At 60.5% G+C, this 23,135-nt stretch overlaps 2 protein-coding genes across 4 annotated transcripts; both read right to left on the bottom strand.

Annotated features, from left to right (window-relative positions):
- Positions 1 to 4,420: 4,420 nt before the first annotated feature.
- Positions 4,421 to 23,098, bottom strand: SCAMP4 (secretory carrier membrane protein 4). Of its 2 annotated transcripts, XM_024740069.1 has the most exons (7): positions 23,030 to 23,098; positions 16,418 to 16,466; positions 15,126 to 15,254; positions 14,679 to 14,835; positions 12,865 to 12,966; positions 7,760 to 7,877; positions 4,421 to 6,054 (listed from the first exon to the last, which is right to left on the bottom strand). In XM_024740069.1, the coding sequence occupies exons 2-7, from the start codon at positions 16,422 to 16,424 to the stop codon at positions 5,875 to 5,877; spliced, it is 693 nt and encodes a 230-aa protein (XP_024595837.1). In that variant the 5' UTR covers positions 16,425 to 16,466; positions 23,030 to 23,098; the 3' UTR covers positions 4,421 to 5,874. The 2 variants fall into 2 exon arrangements, with proteins under 2 accessions (XP_024595837.1, XP_024595838.1); XM_024740070.1 differs by lacking the exon at positions 12,865 to 12,966.
- ADAT3 (adenosine deaminase tRNA specific 3) lies at positions 17,822 to 23,107 on the bottom strand. Of its 2 annotated transcripts, none has more exons than XM_024740068.1 (2): positions 23,030 to 23,096; positions 17,822 to 19,279 (listed from the first exon to the last, which is right to left on the bottom strand). In XM_024740068.1, the coding sequence occupies exon 2, from the start codon at positions 19,260 to 19,262 to the stop codon at positions 18,210 to 18,212; it is 1,053 nt and encodes a 350-aa protein (XP_024595836.1). In that variant the 5' UTR covers positions 19,263 to 19,279; positions 23,030 to 23,096; the 3' UTR covers positions 17,822 to 18,209. The 2 variants fall into 2 exon arrangements, with proteins under 2 accessions (XP_024595836.1, XP_024595835.1); XM_024740067.1 differs by having other exon boundaries at positions 17,825 to 19,538; positions 23,030 to 23,107.
- Between the last annotated feature and the right edge of the window lie 28 nt (positions 23,108 to 23,135).

The following is a 23,135-nucleotide window of genomic DNA, read 5'->3' as shown; positions in this document are numbered from 1 at the left end:
CTCACAGCCACCTTCACTCCTGGTCTGGGGTCTGATTCAGGGTCTCCAGCCTCTCACCAATTCCTTGGGTATCTGCTAAGTTCCTATAAATCAATTTACTCTGAAAAATCAATTCCAATGAATTCCTGGGCCGTCTCGAGACAGCCGGAGTTGGTTTCTGATGCTTGAGGCGAGATGCCCGGCTTACCCGATGGGTGAACAGAAGCCACGAGGCAGTTGGGGAGACATTCTGGGTTGTGGGTGAAGGACGTGGTTGGTGACGGCTGGGGTCACAGGAGCAGAGATGAAGACTGGCCAGGCAACAGGACAACTCATCTGTGTGTGTGTCTGGGGACGGCTGTAACAAAGCACCCAGACTGGGTGGCTTCAACAACAGAGATTTATCCTCTCCTGGTTCTGGAGACTGGAAGTCCAAGGTTGAGGTGTCCCTCTGAAGGGGAGAGGGGAGGCCCTTCTCTGAGCTTCTGGTGGTTCCTTGGCTGTGGCAGCATCACTTCAACCACCTCCGGTGTTCTCTCTGCCTATGTGTCTTGTCTGTGTCCAAACTCCCCCTTGGATAAGGACACCAGCCATACTGCGTTTGGACCACCCCATTCCACTATAGTCTCATTTTAACTAATCCCACATGCAATGACCCTATTTCCAAATATGCTCCCAGTGAGGTCCTAGGGTTTAGGACTTAAACATACAAACTTGGGTGGGGGCTGACAAGGAGAAACAATTCAACTCATAACAAGACACAAACACATTCCCCACAAACACACACACACACGCACGTCCGCACACACAGACGCAGGCACACAGACCAGCGCACTCCACCTGAGGGCAGAGTCAAGGCCCCACGGCCCCCAGCCCAGGTGTGTGAGCTGGAGGATGAACGCCCCCAGCGCACCCCCTGTGGGCAGACAACCTGAGGCAGGGTCCTCAAGGGACTGAGCCCTCCTGACTGCCCACGGCTGTGACCTGCTCATTTATGCCTTCCGCCTCCAGGGTAAACCTTTCACCCTCAATCTGTGTCTCGGGTCCAAATCGTCCTGCTGCAAAGGAGCCCACGGGAGAATCCAGCTCCTCTTCTCTGAAGCCACAAGTCAGAGATTCGAAAAATGAAAGCAATGTTACCCATCCTTTTATTTTTATTTTTATTTTTGGAAAATGTGGTTTTTAAAAACGTTAAAATGCAGGCATAGAAAACAAACTTATGGTTACCAAAGGGGGAAGGGGGGGTAAATTAGGAATTTGGGATTAACATATACACACTACAGTATATAAAATAAACAACAAGGGGGCTTCCCTGGTGGTGCAGTGGTTGAGAGTCTGCCTGCCAATGCAGGGGACACGGGTTCGAGCCCTGGTCTGGGAAGATCCCACATGCTGCAGAGCGACTAAGCCCGTGCGCCACAACTACTGAGCCTGCGCGTCTGGAGCCTGTGCTCCGCAACAAGAGAGGCCACAATAGTGAGAAGCCCATGCACCACAATGAAGAGTGGCCCCCGCTTGCCGCAACTAGAGAAAGCCCTCGCACAGAAACGAAGACCCAACACAGCCAAAAATAAATTAATTAATTAATAAAAAAAAAAAAAAAAACAAGGACCTACTGTATAGCACAGGGAACTATATTCAATAGCTTTTAATAACCTATAATGGAACACACCACTGTAAAGCAATTCTACTCCAATAAAGATGTTTAAAAAAAAAACCTATAATGGAAAAGAATCTGAAAAAGAATAGATATATATGTATGTATACCTGAATCACTCTGCTGTACACCTGAAACTAACATAACATTGTAAATCAACTATACTTCAAAAAAAAAAGTTCAAATGTAATGAGTTTATTTTTTAAATGACATTAACAAATGTTTCAAAATTTTCTGTCTTCAATCCTAATATAGTAAATAACAGTACTGAGCTGGGAGAGGCAGGAAGGGTCCCCCCAAAGGTCTCAGAGGGAGCAGGGCCCTGTGACACCTCAGCCTTGCGCTCAGGCCTCCAGAATGTGGGCGTCAGTTCCTGCCCGCGTTAAGCCACCCAGTCTGTGGTCGTCTGTTACATGGACCTTTCCACCTGCCCCCTGGCCCCTGGGTCTTTGTTGATGAAAGACAGCATCTAAACCCAGATTCCCCGCCCCCCAACTGATGAGTTTCTTTGAGAGCAGGTTCGGAGTAAACTCTACGAATCACATGTAATCCTGATCAATCATTCATTTTCTCCATAGCAAAGTTAAATCGCTTCCAGTTACCTTTTTTTTTGGCCACTCCGTGCAGCATGTGGGATCTGGTTCCCTGACCAGGGATCAAACCTGGGCCCCCTGCATCGGGAGCGTGGAGTCTCAACCACTGGACGCCCAGGCAAGTCCCCTTCTAAAAACTTTCTGTTTTTTTTTGTTTCATGTTCTTACTCCTGGAAGTGACTTCCATCAGCATCGATGCCTTGGGATGAAACTGAGGGTAACTGATTCCTCAATCAGATTAAAAAAACAAACAAAAAACCTTCATCATGTTTTCTAGTTCAGTTGCTGCTCTTGACTTCCACTGAGAACAGATTTGCCAGGTCAAATCTTGCAGCTAAAGCAGGGATCTCACCCGGGTGGTCCTGCCCCCAGGGGACATGGGGCCATGTCTGGGGACGTCTGTGGTCATCACGACTGGGGGGCTACTGGCATCAAGGGGGTGGGGCCAGCAAGGCTGCTCCACACCCCGCAGCACCCCAGACGGTCCTCAGAAGATGCTCCAACCCCAGTGCTCACAGTGCCCAGGGGACCCCGAGCTGGAGGACAGCTGGTGAGAAGCTGTCAGCTATCAACTACTCACAATTTGCAGGACCTGCCTGGTCCGCCGGCCTCCTGTCACCAGAGGTGACCTGTCGCTGCTCCTGACCAAGGTCAGCCCCTCCCCTCGGATCCCACTGAGGATGCCCTCAGCCCAGCCTCCCCTGCAGGAAGGCTCCCACGGGCATCTGCAGGTGCCGTGCCCCCACCCTCACCTGCACCCCTTCCCCCGTGAATGATGCTCTCGTCCATCCCAGGGACCCATCCCCAAAGCCAAGCCCCTCGGTGCAGCCTCGGTTCTCTTTCCCTGGATGGGCTGAGCGGTGGCCCGGAACCTGTGACCTTACTTGGAAACAGGGTCTTTTCAGATGTATTAAAGGTAAGGATCCAGCTGAGATCATGCCGGATGTGGGGTGGGCCCCAAATCCAAGGATGGTTTCCTCGTAAGAGACAGAAGAGAAGGCTGTGAGGACAGAGGCAGAGCCTGGAGCGCCCTGAGGGTCGGAGAAGCAGGAAGGACCCTCCCCTGGAGTCTGGAGGGAGTGCGGTCCGGCCACACCTGGATCCAGAACCGGGAGGGATAAATCCTTCGTTTAGGTCCCAGGTCAGTGGTCCCATCACGGCCACCCCAGCAGACGGTCCCCTTCTCGACCTGGCCTTGGTCCCCTCACCTCCACCCTGTCCTGTGTCCCCGTCACCTCTGAGCCAAGGACGCAGATGCCCTTCCCCAGACCCACGTCCCCCACACCGACAGGTGAGCCCTACACCGCCCGCGACCCAGCACCGCAGACAGCGCGGCTCACACACGTGTATCCCCTCAGCTCGGCAGGGCAGAGCCCGAGATCCGGGGTCCCAGGCTGGCTCCTGCCCAGGGACCACCTGCCTTCCTCCGCCCCCACTCTCCCCTGGCTTCCGGGGTTCCCCAGAAGCTCAGAGCGGCCTCACCCCATCTCTGCCTCTGCCTTCACATGGCCCCTCCCCGTGTGTGTCCAAACGGCCCCCTCTTAAGGACACCAGTCCTACTGCGTTAGGACCACCTGCTTCTGTGTGACCTCCCCTTAACTAACTATTCCCGCAAAGACCCCGTTCCCACACAGGTCCCACTCTGAGGTGCTGGGTCAGGACTTCACGTGAACTTGGGGGGACGCAAGGAAACCCACGCCACTTGCTCTGGGTTCCGTCTGCCTCCTCTCTGCTGACTTCGTTTCCTTCCCCGCGTGTCCGTGAGGTAACAGACCCGCCGCCGCTCTCCTGTGTCCACTCCACCACCAGGGCCCCCCGTGAGCCGGGCTGGGGCCTCTGCAGACCCACACCGCTCCTATCTCAGCCACTTCAGCCCTCGTGTCTCCTTCACGGCAAGTGGCGCTGGTGTCTTACTTCCTGCAAATTTTCTTTTTCAGATGAAAGCGGTTGAGCATGAAGAAAATGTGACAGAAAGCAAGAACACGAAGGGACATGGCTTGCGGGTGAGGTTCCGCGGTAGGTGGGGCAGGGTAGCGGGCAGGGGCGGCCGGCAGCGTGGACGGCACTCCGCCCAGTGCACAGCCTGGTCCTGGTTTATCCCACCTGAGGCCGTGGGCGCTGGGATCCAGGGGAGGAAGGCCCCGGAGGTGATACCACATGGCGCCAAAAACAGCCCCCACGGAGGCTCCTCTGATGCAGAAAGGATGTCTTTATTTCCTGGATATTCTCACGTAACAAAAACCACAACGCACACAGCGAGGAACGGGGTGGGGGTGGGTGCTGTGGGCGATCCCGGGCTGGCTGACGCCTGCTCATCGCCCGTCACTGGTGGCGCCCCGCTCACGCGAGACTCGGCCCCACGGGGAGAGTGGCGCACGCCTCCGTCACGGGAGGCGGCCTTGAGGACGCCATCTCAGGGGCCCATTAGGGTCCCAGACCCAGGCGCTTTCTCGCAGCCACCTTCGGGCACCGCGGGGTGGTCAGCACGAGTAGCCAAGCAAGCAGGCAGAGGCGTGGGGGGCGGGCCAGCTGGTGCGACAGGAAGGGCGTCCTGCCCCGAGGGCTGGGCGGCTAGGAGCCGAGGGGCAGCGTCCGGGGCGCCCGGGAGCCTGGACGGGGGCCCATCCACTCACACAGGTGCAGGCTGCTTGTCTGGGAAGGAGCTGGAAGGACCGGAGGGCAGAGCGAAGGAGCGGGTTCAGATTCCTAATAAGGCACAGACTTGTCACTCTCCTCTGTCCCCTCAGGGACTCCAACTCCTGGTCCCGCGGCCCCCCGGAGGGCTGCGTGGACGGCAGCCCACGAGCCTCGGGCCCAGCGCTCGGCCTGGCGCGAGCGCTCTGCGGAGATGCGTCTGGTTTCCCGTCCGCTTCCATCGGGGACAGACCGGCGGCTCCCCTTCCCCGCAGAGCGAGTTGGTCCCAGGTGTCAGATCTGACGAGGTCCTGCCTGAGGGTCCCAGCTCTAAGACCCCTCCGGGGGAGATGAGAGCGTCTCGGAATGAGCGTGGCCACGGGCAGGGGGACTGGAGGTAAGCTGCCAATGGACAGATGGACAGCCAGCCAGACGGGGTGAAGCTCAGATCATGGCACTGAGGCGGCAAGTCCACAAGAGGGCAAACGCATGGAGGATCCGGCTACCGTCAAGCCCCTCCGTCTCCCATCAGGGACCGGAACCTGGTGCTGGGAAGGCCTCCCTCTTTCCCTCTTACTGGAAGCTGGGCCGAGATGGAGGCCGGATGGAGGCCGGGAAGGGTGGACACAAGGCCGGGGCCCTTCTCCGCGTCAGCAGCTCTGGAAAGGGGGCAGCCGGCCCACCTCTGACCTGCAAGGCCCGGGTCAGCCCCCCGAGACCCCGAGGGGAGAGAGTGTGGCTGCAGCACAGTGGACGTCACGGGGACTAAACGCATTCAGGACCACAGGGGGTGGCCTTCTGCTGGACAGCGGCGGCCGGACAGCTTCTGGGCAGAGCTCGCAGGGAGCCCTGCTCTCAGGAGTGAGGTGAATGCGGGGGTGGGTCCCCGAGAGCCCCCGGGTCTGCCGTCCCGGCTGGCGGTGGGGCCTCACCAAACCCAGGGCAGTGGGAGTGGATGGCGAGGGGCAGGTGGGCCGGTGGAGGGCGGGCAGCGGGGCCGCCGGACTCCCCCTAAGGCCACTGGCTGCCGCTGGCCGGGTAGCTGGGCACGGTGGGGTACTCAGGCAGGCTGTTCCCCGAGAAGTTGTTGTACTGGGCCTCCCGGGACGGTGGATTCCGCCAGGCGCCTGTGCTCCACTCTGTCTGCGCCTTCTGGAAGCTCCCGCCAGCCCCGCGGTAGATGCTGTGCACCTGCGGGGGGTGGAAGAAAGGACGGTGGAGAGACCCACTTGGGTTTGAGGCGGGGCTTTTCTTAAACAGATGACAAACTGCAGGAACTTTAGGAAAAGCGCAGAAGCTGAGACGGGGTGGGGGTGGGGGGCTCTGAAGGGCACGCCTGCGCTGTGACCACTGCCTGCCCGTCCGAGGGTCTCCGCCGCCCCAGCAGAAAGGGGCTCGTCCAGGACAGGTCTGCAGCCTGGCGACCACCCGGTGACTCAACCCCCGGGGCACATCAGGCCCTGGGCCCCCGTGTTGCCAAGCGCATCTCTGCAATGACTTCCTCAGCAGAGACCTCTGGGGACGGACCACTGCCTCCTCCCCACCATGCAGGAAGGCTGGGCCGCTCGGACACGGGGCTGGGCTATTTCTGGAAGTCCCAGCAAATCCACTAACTGAGAAGATGGCATTTGTTTTAACTTGAGGCTACTGAGCAGTGAAGCTGACGCTTTTGTCCTTTATCTTTCTCCTGTGCAATGGCCTCCCGGCGAACCCCCAAACCGGGGCAGTGCTGGGGACCCCGATGGGGCAGCTCTGCTCTGGAGGACTCGCTCAGCTCGGAACCCCTCCCGTCTGCTGCTGAGACGTTCCTGGTGGAACCGCAGCTGTCCCTGCACGGCCTTCGTCCCAGCATCTCCCCAAGCTTCCCGGGGTCTGCTTTCTGCTGGTTCCTCCTGCCCCCTTCGGGTCATCCATAGAGCCAGGGGACTTCAGGGGCAAACACGGAGGAGCAGGCACCCCTCTGTCCTTCCAGATGACCCAGAGCTCCGGAACAGTGCAGGCCTCAAAACCTGACAAAACAGTTGAGATCCCACGGCACAGAGGCTGGAAGGGACTCAAAACCCAGCTTTCAGGGACTTCCCCAGCGGTCCAGTGCTCAGGACTCTGCATTTTCACTGCCAAGGGTGCAGGTTCGATCCCCGGTCAGGGAGCTAAGATCCCACAAGCCCCACAGCATGGGGAAAAAAAAAAGAAAAAAAAAAGTTGTGGGTAGGGCTGGCTTCCCTGAGCAGCGGAACTGGGCGCACAGGAGGGGCACGGCCGAGAGGGTCACCACCGGGAAGGCCAGGTGGACACACCATCAGCCTCATCACCCGTCAGTTTCCACATGGCCCCAGGACAACCCTCGTGCAGCCGATGCCCCCAGACTATAGGGCTCACGTTCCCACTGGAAGCCTCCAAACGCCTGGAGTGGGGCTGTCCAAGGAGAGCCCGTGATGGTGGAGCTGGTCGGCGCCAGACCCTCACAGCCTGAGCGCTCGGGAGGAGGTGGGTGCGATGGACGCAAGGAATTTTTAGTTTTAGTTAACTTTACTCAATTTGGATTTGACCGTAAACAGCGATTAGTGGCCGGTGGTGGCTGAACTGGCAGTGTGGACCACCCTCTGGGACACGCGTGCTAGGGGCTCTGGCAGGCAGTGGTCACCATCGGCCACAGGGCACTGTCTCCCCAAGTCCCTCCTCCCTGGAAGGCCATGTGGGCAGGTCGGCAGGGCCCTGGCCTGAGCAGTCGAGGGTCCGGACCACAGAGGGTGTGCCCTGCTGACAGGGCTCACTTCACTTCCCAATGCTCAGTCTCCTGCTCCCAAAACAGGGTAAGACGAGCCCCCGGGGCTGGGAGGTCAGGACACAGGATGCGAGAGAGGAAGTGGGATGTCTCGGGACCCAGAGGAGTTACCTTCATGATCGTGATGGCCATCATGGCGGCCGACATGGAGAACATGATGGCCGGAAGCAGCATGACCACGGCGGCCCCAACACTGGTCTGGAAGAACCCAATAGCGGCCAGCCAACCACTGCAAGGGGCGAGAGAGCGTGTGGGAGCCGGCATGACCGTCAGACAAGGGCCCACCATCCCTCATATGTAAAGAGCTCCAATAAATCAACAAGAAAAAGGTAAATGACCGGCAGAGAAAATGGGCAATTCACAAGGAGCAACAATCTTAGGAAGCGATGCTCGAACCCACCAACAAAGATGTGCAAGATAGAAAAAGTCTCGTTCTCACACCATCGTCCCGCCAAACATGGTGAGGGAATGGAGAAACAGACACTACTTTGTCAGTGTGGGGTGCACCCTTCCTGGAGGGCAATGGGGTGTGACCTACAACAAGACTTAAGTGCTCATTCCTTTTTCTTTTTTTTTTTGCGGTACGCGGGCCTCTCACTGTTGTGGCCTCTCCCGTCGTGGAGCACAGGCTCCAGACGCACAGGCTCAGCGGCCATGGCTCACGGGCCCAGCCGCCCGGCAGCATGTGGGATCTTCCCGGACCGGGGCACGAACCTGTGTCCCCTGCATCGGCAGGCGGACTCTCAACCACTGCGCCACCAGGGAAGCCCCAGCGCTCATTCCTTTTCCCCCAGCTATTTCACTTGTAAAAATTTATGCCACGGCCATTGTTTGTAAGAAGAAAAGCTGAGGGTAACCTGTAAACGCCCACTGGCTGGGAATGACTGGAACGTCAGTTTGCTAAGGAGACAGCAAAACAAGAGAAAAGCTGGTGGTCTCTGGGTACGTCCCTAGTCCACATGCGGAAGAACACCCATCTGGTCTCTGGGAGGGAGAGGCAGGAAATAGGGTGTTTTTGACAATGTTTCTTCTTAGCAAGTAATGACACCGCACTGTTCAAGATTCAGGAAATTAAAAAAACACACACAATAGACAGTCTCTCTCCTGCCGACCCCCTCCCCAGCCCACAGGGAACTGGTGTAGCTCATCTACTATGTATCCATCCTGAGAGAGTTTATAAGATGTATGCAACCCGCTGCAGGCACACACAAACAGGCCTCGCCCCTCTGTGAAACCAGGAGAGACGTCCTTGTGTACAAACAAGGACAGCAGAACACGCTGCTTTGCACTTTGAGGGGTATGAGCACAGCCGGGTGGCTGCGGGACTCAGGTAGGTAGACAGGCAGATGGGGCTGGGCCAGTGGGGGGCTGGATGCTGTCCTGTGGGCTCCCAGGAGGGGAGGAAGGGCTGGCTCTGCTGGGGGAGGGGCCCCTCTGGGGACCAATGATCTCGCATCGGATCTGGGGCCATGGATCCTGGCCACTGGGGAGGGTGGGGCTGTAGGATGCGGACCTGCTCCATGGCCCAGACTCCCAGAGGGACCAGCAGCCGGAGCTTCCAGAGAGCAGTATCACCAACAGCCCAGGGTGACCCACTCAGGACAGTGGGTGATAAACCGGCCTCGACCAGCTACGGACAGATGTGCAGAGCCTGCTGCACCCACCAGGTGGGTCAGCCAAGGCAAGCGGCAGTGGGGGGAGGGCAGGGAGGATGACAGGCCTGGAGACAAGGCGGCAGGGACACGAGGGTGCCAGGCCAGGTGCCCCCCCAAGGCCACTCGGCCAGGAGCTCGAGGGGACAGAGCCAGGGATATGGGGACAGAAGGTGCAAAAGGACAGCACAGGGGTGCAGCCTGCAAAGGCTATGGGAGGGCCTGGCAGCTCCTCAGACAGCTAAACAGTTACTGTGTTGCCCAGCAATTCCACCACCAGGTGGAAGAGGAATGAGAACACACATTCACACAGATACCTGTAGAAACCGCACAGCAGAACGACTAGCAATAACAGACAGGCACACACAACCCGAACGTCCACCATGTGTCCGTGAATGGACACACATACCGTGTCCCTCCACACACGGGAGCATCACTCAGCCACGAAAAGGGGTGAAGCCCCGACACTCGCTACCACGTGGACGGACCCTGAGAACACGACGCTCAGTGAGAGAAGCAAGACACAGAAGGACACACAGAGTGTGATTCCACTGATGGGAAACGTTCAGTATAGGCAAGTCCACAGACACAGAGAGGGGATGCGTGGTTGTCAGGGGCTGGGGAGGGGGTGTGGGTGACTGATGATGGGGACGGGCTTCTTTTTGGGGTGATGGAATGTTCTGGAATTGGATAGAGGTGATGAACCTCTATCCTTGTAAATACACTGAAAACCACTGAATCATGCGCTTAAGAGGTTGCCTTTCTGGCTGTGAAGGCACCTAGATAAAGCCCCTACCATGGAGACTACAGACCGTCGAGCTCCCAGATCAGAGAGGCGTTCACACCTCACCTGGAGTCTGATGTGAACCAACCGCAAAGGCCAAACGTTAACAACCCACAGGGCTCCCCGAGGGGAAAGACCTGTCACGGAAACACTGCGGAAACCTGTGACACCTGCAGGTGGGTAAGAGCACTGCACCCGCCATGTGTGGTCGAGGCGAGGACGTCAGATGTGGGCGGGGAGTTGGCTGAGTGGTGGGCGGCGGGCTCTGCCCCGGGTCCGTGAATCTCTAAGGAGCCCCACGTGAGGTCACGAGAGGGTAGGAAGGACACGTCTGAGCACCTGAGGTGCTGGGGTCACTGTTGGTTTCCTGGCGCAAAGCAGCATCGCGGCCTTTTATGTATAAGACGTCTCAGAGGTTTTAAAAGTCCGCCTCCTGCACGGACTCACAGAGAAGCGTCTGGGGTGAGCAGGGAGGGACAGACCTGCGGGCCCGGGACTGGCTGGGAGCCGATGCCCCCGGAAGGCATCCCCGAGGCTCCACACGCTGACCCCTGAGTGGTCCACTCGCTCCCTGGAGGTGACCTGCGGGACTGTGGCCACCTGGGCAGGAGGGTGAGACCCCGGGAACAGGGAGACCCCAGCCAGCCAGGAGGAGACCCCAGGAATGGGCAGACCCCGGGCGGGGAGGCTCAGCAGCGGGGCAGACCCCAGGCGGGGGAAGCCCAGGCTGGCCCGTCAGGGTGAATGCAGACAGGCAGAGCTGCAGCTCCTCGGCCCCAGCCCCAGCACTGAGCCCTGAGGCGGCCCCCGGGCCAGGCGCCATCTACTCCCCCACATCTGTGGAGCCCGGGGGTCCCCGTACGGGACCAGAGCCAGGACAGCTGCCCATACCGGCAGGAAGGGGAGGGCCTTGGGTACCAGGTACGGAGCCTAACCCTGACCCTAACCCTTGCCCCCATCCATGCCTGTCCCCCTGTCTGCAGACTAGGAAGTCAGGAGACCCCTTCAAGGGGAGCAAATGAGCCAGCCCTTGGGAGGTGCCCAAGACTCCCTGCACACCCAGGAGCACTGTCACCGTTGTTATTACTACCCCCCTCCCCCTCCCCACGACTTCCCAGACAAGGGCAACATCTCGGGGCAGCCCCTGCGCGAGGTGAGGTCACCAGCTGGGGAGGCCCCCATGGGAGGTGGGAAGGTCGGCTCCGATGTTCCCTTTCTGCAGGCTGGGCCCCAATGAAGGTGTGCGCCCTGCCCGTCCGCGCAGAAACCACGGCGATGGGGGGCCAGGCAGAAGGCGGCTGGGTGCCAGTGTGAGGCCACGTCTGGAACCAGACCTCGGGGGCTCCCCGTCCCAACACCGCCTATGCAAACGTGGAGTCCACCCGGGCACCTACTCTCCCGCTGGATCTGGGGTCTCGGCCGTGCCTGGGGGTCACCCAGTGAATCCCTGCACTTGGGGTGGTCCTGAGGACCCCACACCCGCATCTGGGAAGGCATCGGCTGAGAGGAGGCCCAGCATTCAGGGTCTGCTCACCATGCGGGGAGGGAGCAATGTCAGGAACCCGGAGAGACGCACCCTGGAGATGACCCTGGGTGACAGGCTCCATCCTGGGGAGGGGTGAAGGCCCGGCAGCAAACGGACACCGAGAGGCCGTGCAACCTCAGCGGGGCCTCAAGAAAAAGAGCGCGCGCAGCTCACCACTGCCAAGGGCACGTGGCGGCCATCCCCGCGGACACGGCAGAGTGACGGGGACGGACACCTAGAAGGCAATGGCAACAGGCGCCCCCCACCCAGGAGCCAGAAGATCCACCAGAGGGCGTGACCCAGAAGACTCCCCGCCACTCACACGGGCAAGGTCCCGACACGCCGAGATATTCTACCAAGAGATGCGGGGACACGCCAGGCGGCACATGAGGCAGGAAGAGCAACCGCCCAGTGCCGCCTCTGGGCACTGCCTGCCGCAGATGGACCCGCTGCCCCGACACTGCCACGTCCTTCTCCAGGGCCCCGCGGATGTGGCACCTTAGGTGGCAAAAGGGACTTTCCAGGTGGGATTAAGTTAAAGCCCCTGAGACAGGGATGACCCTGGATTCCCCGGGGGGCCTAGGGTCATCCCAGGGTCCCTATAAGAGGGAGGCGGGAGGGTCAGAGGCAGAGAGAGACGGGAGATGCTGCGCTGCTGGCTGTGAGGATGGAGGAGGGGCCGGGAGCCAGGGAGGCGGCGCCTCTAGAAGCTGGAAAAGGCGGAAACAGATGCTGCCCTGGAGCGTCCGGAAGGACCAGCCCTGCCCACTCACAGGTTAAAGTGAGTTCTGACCTCCAGAATGTGACATAAGTTTCTTTCATTTCAGGTCACTAAATCTGGAGTAATTTGTTACAGTAGCCACAGAAACGTCGTATGATACCCCAAAAGCAAACAAATGGAAAACGGCTCACCCCCTAGATGGTAGGCCTAGGCACAGGTGGCCGCTCAGGGCAGGCCCTCGAGCTGCTCTCCCACCCCGCAGACACACCATGGACCACGCTTCCCAGATCCTCCTGGGGCCGGGTGACCACGCATGAGGCAGCAGAAGGTGGGCGGATCTGCCACACCCGGCCCCCGGAGCCGGCAGCTCCCTGGAGGGTTGACGAGAGCAAGGAGCAAACGTCAGCCCTGTGTCAGCTGTCGGAGTTTTGGGGTCCTCGTCACAGAGCTCAGCCTGCACTAACGGTACGAGCAAGTGACTCGTGGTCCCAGAGCTGACCCCGCTCGTTGCGGGCTCTCGGGGGCCCTGCTCACCATGCGCCCCATCCCGAGAAGCCAATAGCCTGGATGACGGTCAGGACGAACTGAGCTCCGAAGATGAAGAAAAACGCCATGAAATTGAAGGAGCTGTCAGATCTGGAGGAAAGGAAAACAGCCATTACTGAGGCCGAGAAGGAAGAGGCAGAGGCTGCAGGAGTGGCACGGCCCCTCCCCTGCAGTTCCCGTCAGGAGGGGCCCAGCACTGCCCTTCCCAGAGGACGTCACCCAGACACACTCCTCCTGGGAAGTTTAAGAGCCTCCTGCGTCCTAAGGACATGCCCGCACCCGCGTGGCCCAAGGGAGGTTCATCGTGGATTTGAGGTGCTCTGCATGCTGGACCCATGCCTGCTGCCCCGGACAAGGGAGGCTGCACGGGGCTCACCCAGGCCGCTTCCGGCTCATGAAAGGAGGGCAGGCGCCGGGGGACCCAAAGCAGAGGAAGGGCGGGGGAGGCAGGGATGCTCGCGTAGCTCAGGGCTGCTCCCAGGCAGTCCCCGAAGCCCTCGGGGGTCCCCGTTCCCGCGCACGGTCACACCAGCCAGCCTGGGGCCTCAAGCAACAGGCCCCTTTTGCTTCAGCACATGTGAGCAGGTTTCTGATTCTCGCCCCCAAGAGGGCACCAGGGGCCCTGTATGACTCCCACTGAGTCTTGGATTCAGGGACCTTCCAGGGGCAAACATGGCACACACCTGAGTAGCAGGGGGCTGGCTGGGGTTGAACTCACAGAGCAAGATTCACAGCACCCAAAAGGTGGCAACAACTCAAACGCCCATCAACGGATGATGGATAAACAGCTGTGGGGGGACTTCCCTGGTGGCGCAGTGGTTAAGAATCCGCCTGCCAATGCAGGGGACGCGGGTTTGAGCCCCGATCCAGGAAGATCCCACATGCCGCGGAGCAGCTAAGCCCACGCGCCACAACTACTGAGCCTGTGCTCTGGAGCCTCTGAGCCACAACTACTGAGCCCTTGTGCGGCAACTACTGAAGCCCGTGCGCCTAGAGCCCGTGCTCGTCAACAAGAGAAGCCACCGCAATAAGAAGCCCGCACACCCCAACGAAGAGTAGCCCCTGCTCTCTGTAACTAAGGAAAGCCTGAGCACAGCAACGAAGACCCAACACAGCCAAAAAAAAACCCCACGATATTATTAAACAAAACAAAACAAAACAAAACCTGCTGTCCCTCCACACACGGGGGCACCACTCAGCCACGAAAAGGGGTGAAGCCCCGACACTCACTATAGCGTGGATGGACCCTGAGAACACGATGCTCAGTGAGAGAAGCCAGACACAGAAGGACATGCAGTGTGTGATTCCACAGACAGGAAACGTCTAGAACAGGCAGATCCACAGACACAGAGAGCAGGTTCATGGTTGTCGGGGGCTGGGGAGCGGGATGGGGGGATGCTAATGGGCACGAGGTTTCTCTTTGGGGTTTTAGACAGTGGTGGTTGTGCAACCTTGTGAAGATACTAGAAACACTGAACGGTTAAGCAGGTGAGCTGGATAATATGTAAAAATATTATCTCAATAAAATTATTAGAAGTGAACAAAACAGGCAGCAGCTGGTTTTGGCCCGTGGGCCGTTGCCTGCAGACCCGATATAAAGTGCCATCCAAACTGGACAAGAGGAGGGGGTGGAGCTCACGCCTGGGCCCGGCGGCAGATGCAGACCAGGATGCAGCCCACGCGGGGCTGGGCACGGAGGGGAGCGCACACGGTGAGGTAGCCTGTTCCCCTCAGTTTGGGGCTGTCAGCACCAGACACTCCCCGAGGGCCCCTGGAGGGTGCAGGCCGCCCGCCCCACTCACCGGAAGGCCTTGTATGCGGGCCGGAACCAGCACACGTAGCCGCAGGGGGAGAAGAGCAGCAGCCAGACCAGGGCCAGACCGAAGTTGGCTCCCGAGCCGCCGGCGATCCACCAGGCCAGGCAGGCGATGAGGTTGACGCCCAGGGTGGCGCAGTAGACTGTGGGGAGGGGCGAAGTGGGAGAGAGGAGCTGAGCCGGGACACCCCCCCACCCCTGGACGGCAGCTCCCATGAGTGCAGGGACCCCGAGGCCAGAGAAGGGTCCAGAGGGCCCAGCCCCGCCACCTGCTCCATCCACACCGGACACGAGCTCAGCAGAAAGGAGCTTTAGCACCAAACCCTCAGGCTCTCACCGCCCGGGTGCAGGGCGGCCTCCTAGCCTGCCCCTGTCCCAGGCTTGGGTCCCTGGGTGGTGCAGGTGGCCCCCCATTCCTGCCCTGTCCACTCACACAGCCACAGGCGGTAGATCCTCTTCACCAGGACCTGGTGCTCGATAGGGATCTCATCAGAGAAGTTCTGGTAGAAGCAGGGCTTCAGGGGGATGAACTTGGGCAGCGGGGGGAAGTTGTTCTCCTTTTCTGCAGGGACACAGGGGCCAGAACAAAACCCACACTGCAATCAGCTTGTAGCGGCCCCAAAGATGCGCCCATCTGGTCCCAGGACCTGTGGACATGTCACCTCACGGGGCAGAGGGGACTTTGCAGGTGGGACTAAGTTAAGGCCCCTGGGATGGGGAGGACCCTGGATTCCCCGAGGGGCCCAGCGTCATCACAGGGTCCTTATAAGAGGGAGGCGGGAGGAGCAGATGCAGAGAGAGATGGGAGATGCTGCACTGCTGGCTGTGAGGATGCAGGAGGGGCTGCGAGCCAGGGATGCGGCACCTCTAGAAGCTGGAAAAGGCGGGAACCACTGCTCCCCTGGAGCCTCCGGCAGGACCAGCCCTGCCCACACCTGGATTCAGCCCCGTGAGACCCCAGTCGGACTCCTGACCTCTGGACTGTCAGAGCACAAATTTTATTTTAAATCACTGAGTTTGTGGTGATTTCTCAGAAGTCACAGGAACACACACAGACTCCATGACAGGGCCCACGTGCCATTCACACCTTTGACTCCAGGGAAGGTTCTGGCACTCGGGACATATGAACTTCCCGGGGCGGCTGTAACAAAATGACCACAGACTGGGGGGCTTAACACAAGAGAGATTTATCCATCTCCATTCTGGACACCAGATGACTGAGATCCAGGTGTGACAGGGCCACGCTCCCTCCACACGCTCCAGGGGAGGGTCCTTCCTGCCCTTTCCAGCTTCTGGGGGCTCCAGGCGTCCTGCGCTTGTGGACCCGTCCCTCCAGTGTCCGCCCCCATCTTCCCTGGCTTCTGTGTGTCTGTGCCCACATTTCCTCCTTCTTAGGACGTCTGCCATGAGACATCAGGGCCACCCTATTCCATTGGGACCTCAAATTAAGTTACATCTGCAATAGGGTCCTTCCTGTTCCAGGGTCCCGGGGTCCAGACTTCATGGTTTTCAACACGAAACTTTTCTGGTCTCGCGTGTCCCCCGGCACAGGGGCCGTGCTCATCTCTGTATGGCTCCATTTTAGCGCACGTGCTGCCATGGCAGGCACTGCACGGGCCTCAATAGGGACGTGATCCTGCCCGCAGCACAGCGTCCAGCGCCCGAGCGCTTCCCAGAGAGATGGAGAAGCCGGAACCCTCGCTGTGCGGCGCGGCCAGGACTCACCTGACATTTCCGCTGTGAAGACAGGGCAGGGGCAGAAGCCTGCAGCCACCTGGAGGGGAGACAGTCACAGTCAGGGGGTCCCCATGTCTGCTGGGTGACCCCAACGCTAGCTGCAGACCCAGAGGGCTACCGCGGGCACCGTCCTAACCACCAAACTGTCCACAGGGGTATCTGGGCTCTTGGCCCAAAGGCTGGCCCAGCCCTGAACATGCGATCCCAGTCACCACCTCACCTCAGAGCCCCCCAGGCAGCCTGGCACTTATGCAAGGGGAGGCATCAGGCCAGAGGATCCCGGCAACCCACCCCCACTGCCCTCCTGCCTCATCTCCCCCACCCCCCTACCTTCCCCTTTATCCACGGATGGCTCTGAGCACCTCCTGTGGCCACAAAGAATCTCTGAATCACCGATAAATGGGTCCATGCTCATTGCTGTGTGACCTCAGGCAAACCACACAACCTCTCTGGTCTGCGGTTTTGCCCTTGTGAGTCTTGCAAGGCCAAGGACCCCACTGCAATCCAAGTAAAACGCCAGGGGACAGACCCGGCACCCAGCGGCCCTGCCCAGAAGGAGCCCAGGAGCCCATGTCACAGAGCAGCCCCTCACAGGAGACACCACCGAGGCGTGTAACTGAGCTGAATTCACCTGTTCCACGAGGGCCCTGTGGGCAGATGGTGCCATCTTCAGGAAACGGGCCAGGCAATGTGGCCACGCCTAGCGCCCACCTGGCCGTCACAGTACAGCTGGCCCTGCACTGCCCCCTGTGCCTGGCACCAGAGTGGGTGGGGGAGCCCTGCCTGGAGGTGGTCCAGGTGGGAAGGATCCAGTGACCAAGAGTTCCCTGGGTCCACCCCCCGGCCCCCTGCTCAGTGAGAGCCCCACCAGGACCCTCAGCCCGGCCTGGCCCTGCCCTCCTGCCTGCAGGCCCCACTGTCTGCCAACTGCTCCGGCTCTGGCCGAGCCCCCCTGCCCTGTCCCCACGGGCTGGGAGCATCCCCGGGCTGGGGGCTGGAGCGGGGGCTCAGGGCACGGATGTCTCAGGGCCCTGTGGCACTGTGTGGTCAGTCAACGTGTATCTGCTGGATGGACAAACGGGCTGCTCCGAGCCCCTCGCACATGGGTCCTAGTGCTAACCCGCCTTGGAAGAGCCCAAGGGCCCCTCTGGGGACCCCGTGGGCACCTGCGAAGGACGGGAAATTGATGTGGTCAGCTGAGTCCAGGCTGGGCGGGCTCCTCCCCAGAGTCCAGCCACAGCCTTCCAGACTCCGGGGGCCCCGCTCTGCCCACACGTGGCTCAGAAGCTCACAGCCCGTGCCCCCTCCAGTACAAGCCCAGGTGTCGGCGGAAGCAGCCACCCCGATCCAGGGACCCTCGCTCCTCTGTCAACATACAACAACCTGGTTTTTTTTTCTCTTGGCCGCACCGCTTGATACGTGGGATCTTATCGAACCTGTGCCCCCTGCACTGGAAGCACAGAGCCCTAACTACTGGACCGCCAGGGAAGTCCCAGACACCGACCTGGTTTTCAGTTGTTTATTTTCACACGTCAGATTTGTTTCCTGACACCTGAGAAAAGGAGACACAATCCTGGTGGCCCCAGAGGCCCAGGTCTGAAGCTGCCCGGCTACTCGGCCTGGCTGAAGCCCTGCTACGCCCAAGCCCGGAGAAGAGCTCACCCAGACAGGCATGCACCCCACGCGCCGGCAGCAACAGCGCGAGTGTCCCCAAGCCGAGACGGGCCGGCAGCCCCTGGCAACATGAGGGAGGCTGAGGAAGGTCCGGGCCGGGCCGGGCCTATGCGTCGGGGTCCAGCCGGCGGCACTGGGCCTCCAGCACGCCACAGAAGGCCTGGAAGCGGTGGTTGAGGTCCGGCTGGGCATGGAGGCGGAAGCGGGTGCCCAGTGCGCCGTCGGGCGAGGGCGCCCCGTAGAAGACGCGCCGCACGCGGGAGTGGACCAGGGCCATGGCGCACATGGCGCAGGGCTCGCGGGTGACGTACAGGTCGTAGCCGGTGCACACGTAGGGCAGGCCATCGGCGTCCTCATCCAGCTTGTGCACGGAGCCCGCGCGGACGCCTGGGGGGGCGGCGGCTGGGGCAAAGGAGCAGGCGGGGTGGGGTGCAAGGTCATAGGCGCCGCGGCCCTGGCCCCGGGCCACCAGGTCGATGCACACCATGGTGGCGTGCAGCAGGGGTCCGGCCGCGCTGCTGCAGTCATGGCCTGTGGCCAGCACGCGGCCCGAGGCCGGCTCCACCACCACTGCCCCCACGGCCCGCAGGCCCCGCGAGGCCGCCTGCTGCGCGGCCCACACGGCCCGCTCCATGTGGCCCTGCATCGCCACCCGCTCCTGCGCCGAGAAGAGCTGCCCGGCCAGGGCTCGGGTAACCTGCCGGTCCTCGTGGAAGGTGGTGGGCCAGTGGGCGCGCGCCTCCTCAAACTGGCCCCTGGTCAGGGGCGGCCGCGCGGGCACAGGCACCAGGAAGGGCTGGCCCAGGCCACGGGGGTCCACGGCCGGCGGCGGGAGGAGCTCGGCCAGCGATCGCATGCCCGCGGCCGGACCCGCCAGGCACAGCAGCATCTCCAGCGCGTGTGGGCAGCCGGGGCGGGGGCTGGGTCGCACCCTCTTGAGGTGAGGCTGTGCGGGCAGCGGGTGGACGGCTGACACCTCCTTGAGGAGGCGTGAGGTCTGGCGCTTGTCCAGGACCGGCGCGGCATAGGCCAGCACCAGCTCCACAGCGCCGGACTGCTGCTCAGACAGGATCGGGAGGGCCTGCCACGCCGGCTCTCGCTCGGGGCTCCCAGCCTTCGCGTCTCTGTGTGGCTCCACGTCGCCCGGGGTGGGGTCCATCCTCGGCAGGGCTCCGACTGCGGGGACAGACACCGGAGCAGGGCATCATCCTGAGCTGCGGGAAGCCTGCTGGGCCGGACGAAGGGTCGGTCCCAGGAGCGTGCCGAATCTGGAGGCTCGTCCAACCGAGCGAGACGCATCAGCGGTCGTGCTCTCACTCACGGCCTACTAACGCTTGCTTTGCACAGAGTTTAAACCGCCCTCGTTACGGTGTCTTTTTCCCCCTTTTGCTTTGAGATGTCTCACGTTGGGAGAATGCACACCGGACCTCAGAGACTTAATACAAAAGAAAGAACATAAACTGTCTCAGTTTTTTCTGTGTTCCACGGATACCGAGGACCGTCTGCACTACACCGTTTTACATAAGGGCCTTGAGCATCCTCGGATTTTGTTATCCTTGGGGGTCCTGGAACCAGTTCCCCATGGATACCGGGGAGCGACCGTGTTGACTACGTGCTGAAGTGGGAATACCCTGCCTGTCTCAGGTTAAAGAAACGTATTACTAACGTTAAGTTCACCTGTTTCTTCATACTTTTCAAAAACATGGCTTCTAAACGCTTCATCTCACATACATGCCCCGCATTATATTCCTACTGGTCAGGGCTGCCTTGGATGACGTTAGAGATGCACTACAGATGACCTTCGCGGGACCCCAGAGGATCTCGGTGCCATGCCTGCTGCGCCCTGCACCCTGGCGGCGTCTCGGAGTGGGCCAGCCCCTTCCGCCTCTCCCACCGGACGAGGCTTTTGCTCCTGTGATGCGCCCCAGCTCACAGGCCCCCCAGAGGACACGGTAGGTCCTCGCCCACCACCGCCTGTCCGAAGCTCACGATACGAGCTCGGCAAACGCACAGGACCAGGGGCGCAGGTGGCAGCTCTGAGAAGCAGCCAGCATGGACGGGCCCCTCGGGCGCCCATGACGCCCGTGCCAGGCGGGGCCCTCAGGAGGGTCCGGGGCACTGGCTCTGAATCTGCTCCCGGCACACACCGTGCCCAGGATGCCAGGGCCTGCACAGCCTGCCCCAGGCCACAAAAGCTCCCATTGTCTCCCGGGCAAGATAAAATTGTCTCCTGGGCAAGACAGACACAGTCCCGTTTGTATCTCCAAGAATGCAAGCTCTGTCTGACCAAAATAAAACAAATGACAAATACAGGGGGCTGCCATTGGGACACTGCTGGCCGGGCTGCTGGCTCCCAGGGAGCATGCCTAAATACAGCAGGCCACCATCCGCTCCTAGGTGTGTGTCCAGGAGAACTGGAACACACATCCACGCAGGCACCCGCACACGCATGTCTGCAGCGGCAGGATTCCAGCAGCAAAAGGTGGACACAACCCAGATGTCCACAGAAAGATGGACAGATAAACACAACGTGGTCCCTCCACACACAGGGGTATCACTCAGCCATGAAGAGGGGTGAAGCCCCGACACTCGCTACAACATGGCTGGACCCTGAGAACACGATGCTCAGTGAGAGAAGCCAGACACAGAAGGACACACAGGGTGTGATTCCATTGACGGGAAACGTTCAGAACAGGCCGATCCACAGACACAGAGAGTGGCTTCGTGGCTGTCAGGGGCTGGTGGAGGGGATGGGGAACGACTGCTGATGGGGACAGAGTTCCTGTTGGGGGGATGGAATGTTCTGGAATTAGACAGACGTGATGATCACACAACATAGTGAATACACTCAAACATACACTTTAAGTGGGTGAACCACACAGTGTGTGAATCGTATCTCAGGAAAGCTGCTGCTCCTTGCGGGTGGTGGGGGACATGTGGTGGTCACCAGGGCAGCCGGCCCCAAACGAGGCCCAGCACCTCGTGACCACTGCTGGCGCTGGAACCACCACACGTCCTCACACTGCCGTGAACAGGCTCCCCGACTCCTTCCCATGACCCAGGACAGAGACTGTGGGGCTGTTCCCTTTCTAGAGGCCAAGGAACTTGCCTGGGGCCAAGTGGCTGGGAGGACAGAGCCAGGACCTGACGCTGAGGCCAGGTGGCCAGCAGCTCCCCGACTCTGCCTTCTGAGCCCTGGACCATGGGGGTCCTGAGCCCCTTCTACAAATGAGAAACAGGGTCCGCAGAGGGTGACCCACCCAGCGACTTGCTTCATCGTCTGCGGGGACCTAAATGCGCGCGCTCGGAGGCTGACCTGGTCCTCTTTTTGTCCTTGAAGCCCCGCATCCACCCCCAGCTCTGGGCACCCCACTGCGCGCCACCCTCCCCGCTGTGCTCTTTGCTGCTCCCGCCAAGCTCAGGCCCTTCCCTGGGTGCATCCACCTCCCTCTGCCTACAGCGAGGGCACCTCATAAAGGTGCCTGTGCTCCAATGGGGGGGGCAGCCCCTTTCACAACTGTTTACATTTACGGTTGTAGCCTCTGCGGCGGGCACCGGCTGCCAGGCTCAGGGAGGGATCAACTGCGTGGGGCAGGCCCTGGAGGGTCTGCAGAACCAGGGAGTCAGGACACCTAACAGCCAGTCCCCTCACTGGGTGCCCTGGAACTCCTGGGCTGTGGGTCTGGGGTCCGAGGAGGCAACGGGGCTTATTCAGCAAGCTGAGTCAGGCTCTGAAGGTGACACCCAACCAGAGGAAGGGGCCTTATCTCACCCCTGGGTGTGTCCCAGCCCTGCCCGAAGCCCTCACCCAGCCCACGTTTTCCTGAGACCTGGTATTACCTGTCCTAACCCCACCCTCAGCTTCCCCCACTGTGAAATGGGATCCATGGCCACCGCCATGCATGGCTGCCTGGGGCAGAAAGTGACAAAATCCACAGGCGGCTCTGGGGCCCAGTGCCCTGCAACGGGCAGACTCCAGGAGGGCTCCTCAGAGGCGATGACCCAGAGCTGGGCCTGGAGGGAGGGTGGAGAGCCCTGGGCAGAAGGAACAGCCAGGGCTGGAGTCTCCAACACTCACACAGTCCGGGTGGGCGCTGGTTTCAAATACGGTTTCCAGGACTCGGCCCCATAGAAGGGGGAGGGCCCCAAAATCTGCATTTCTGACAAGCTCCCCAACAAAGTGTGGTCCGCAGATAACATGCAGGACGCTTCGCTAAATTCGAATTCCAGATGATCAGATAAATTTTTAGCATAATTGTTGTGTCCCATGCAATCACTGGGACATACGTATTCTAAAATATGTATGTGTGTGTGTTGTTTACACTAAATTCCAATTTAAGGGGGCAACCTGCGTGTTTATTTGCAAAACCTGGCCACCCTATAAGTGGGCCTTCGTGCATGAAAATTCGAGAACCTCGTGCATGTGGGGTGTGGGAGAGACCCGAGGTCACAATTTTAAAAGGTCTTGAAAACTCACACTTTCCTTAAGTAGTATCAGGAAAGATTATCAAAGTTCAGGACGTACAAAAAGATTGGGGCATTTCCCCCAAAGTGGGCGGGAAGCTGCTAAGTGGACAGTCCAGTGGACAGCCCCGAGGTAGAGGGCTGGCCGCGATGACCCCTGGGCAAGGCACGCCGGAAACAGCTGGGGCACAGGGTCTCCACCACGGACGGCAGGGGCGCGCGCACGCGCAGAAGGGCGATGGCGCGGAGAGCGGGGTCCCGCGGCCCGGCAGCCCCACGCGCACGCGCACGCGCACACGCACACGCGCCGCTCCCCTCGCCCGCCCGAGCCCGGCCCAGTTTGCTCCCTAGCTCCCCGCGCGGCCGGCGTCCACCGCAGCCGCGACCCCCGCCCCAGCTCCCGCTCGCCCTCCGCGGGAGTCTGGGACGCAAGAGCCCGAGACCCCGGGGCCGTGCGCTTACCTGACGAGACGAGCGGAAGCGCTGCGCTTCGCCAAGTCTTAGCAGCCGGCCCGCCTGCCCCGCCTCTTCACCGCCTGGCGCCGCGGGGCACGACGGGAGCGTAGTT

Source organism: Neophocaena asiaeorientalis, unplaced genomic scaffold (genome assembly GCF_003031525.2).
Source record: "Neophocaena asiaeorientalis asiaeorientalis breed wild unplaced genomic scaffold, Neophocaena_asiaeorientalis_V1.1 scaffold469, whole genome shotgun sequence".
Classification (NCBI taxonomy): Eukaryota; Metazoa; Chordata; class Mammalia; order Artiodactyla; family Phocoenidae; genus Neophocaena; species Neophocaena asiaeorientalis.
This window is presented reverse-complemented; position numbering and strand designations above follow the sequence as displayed.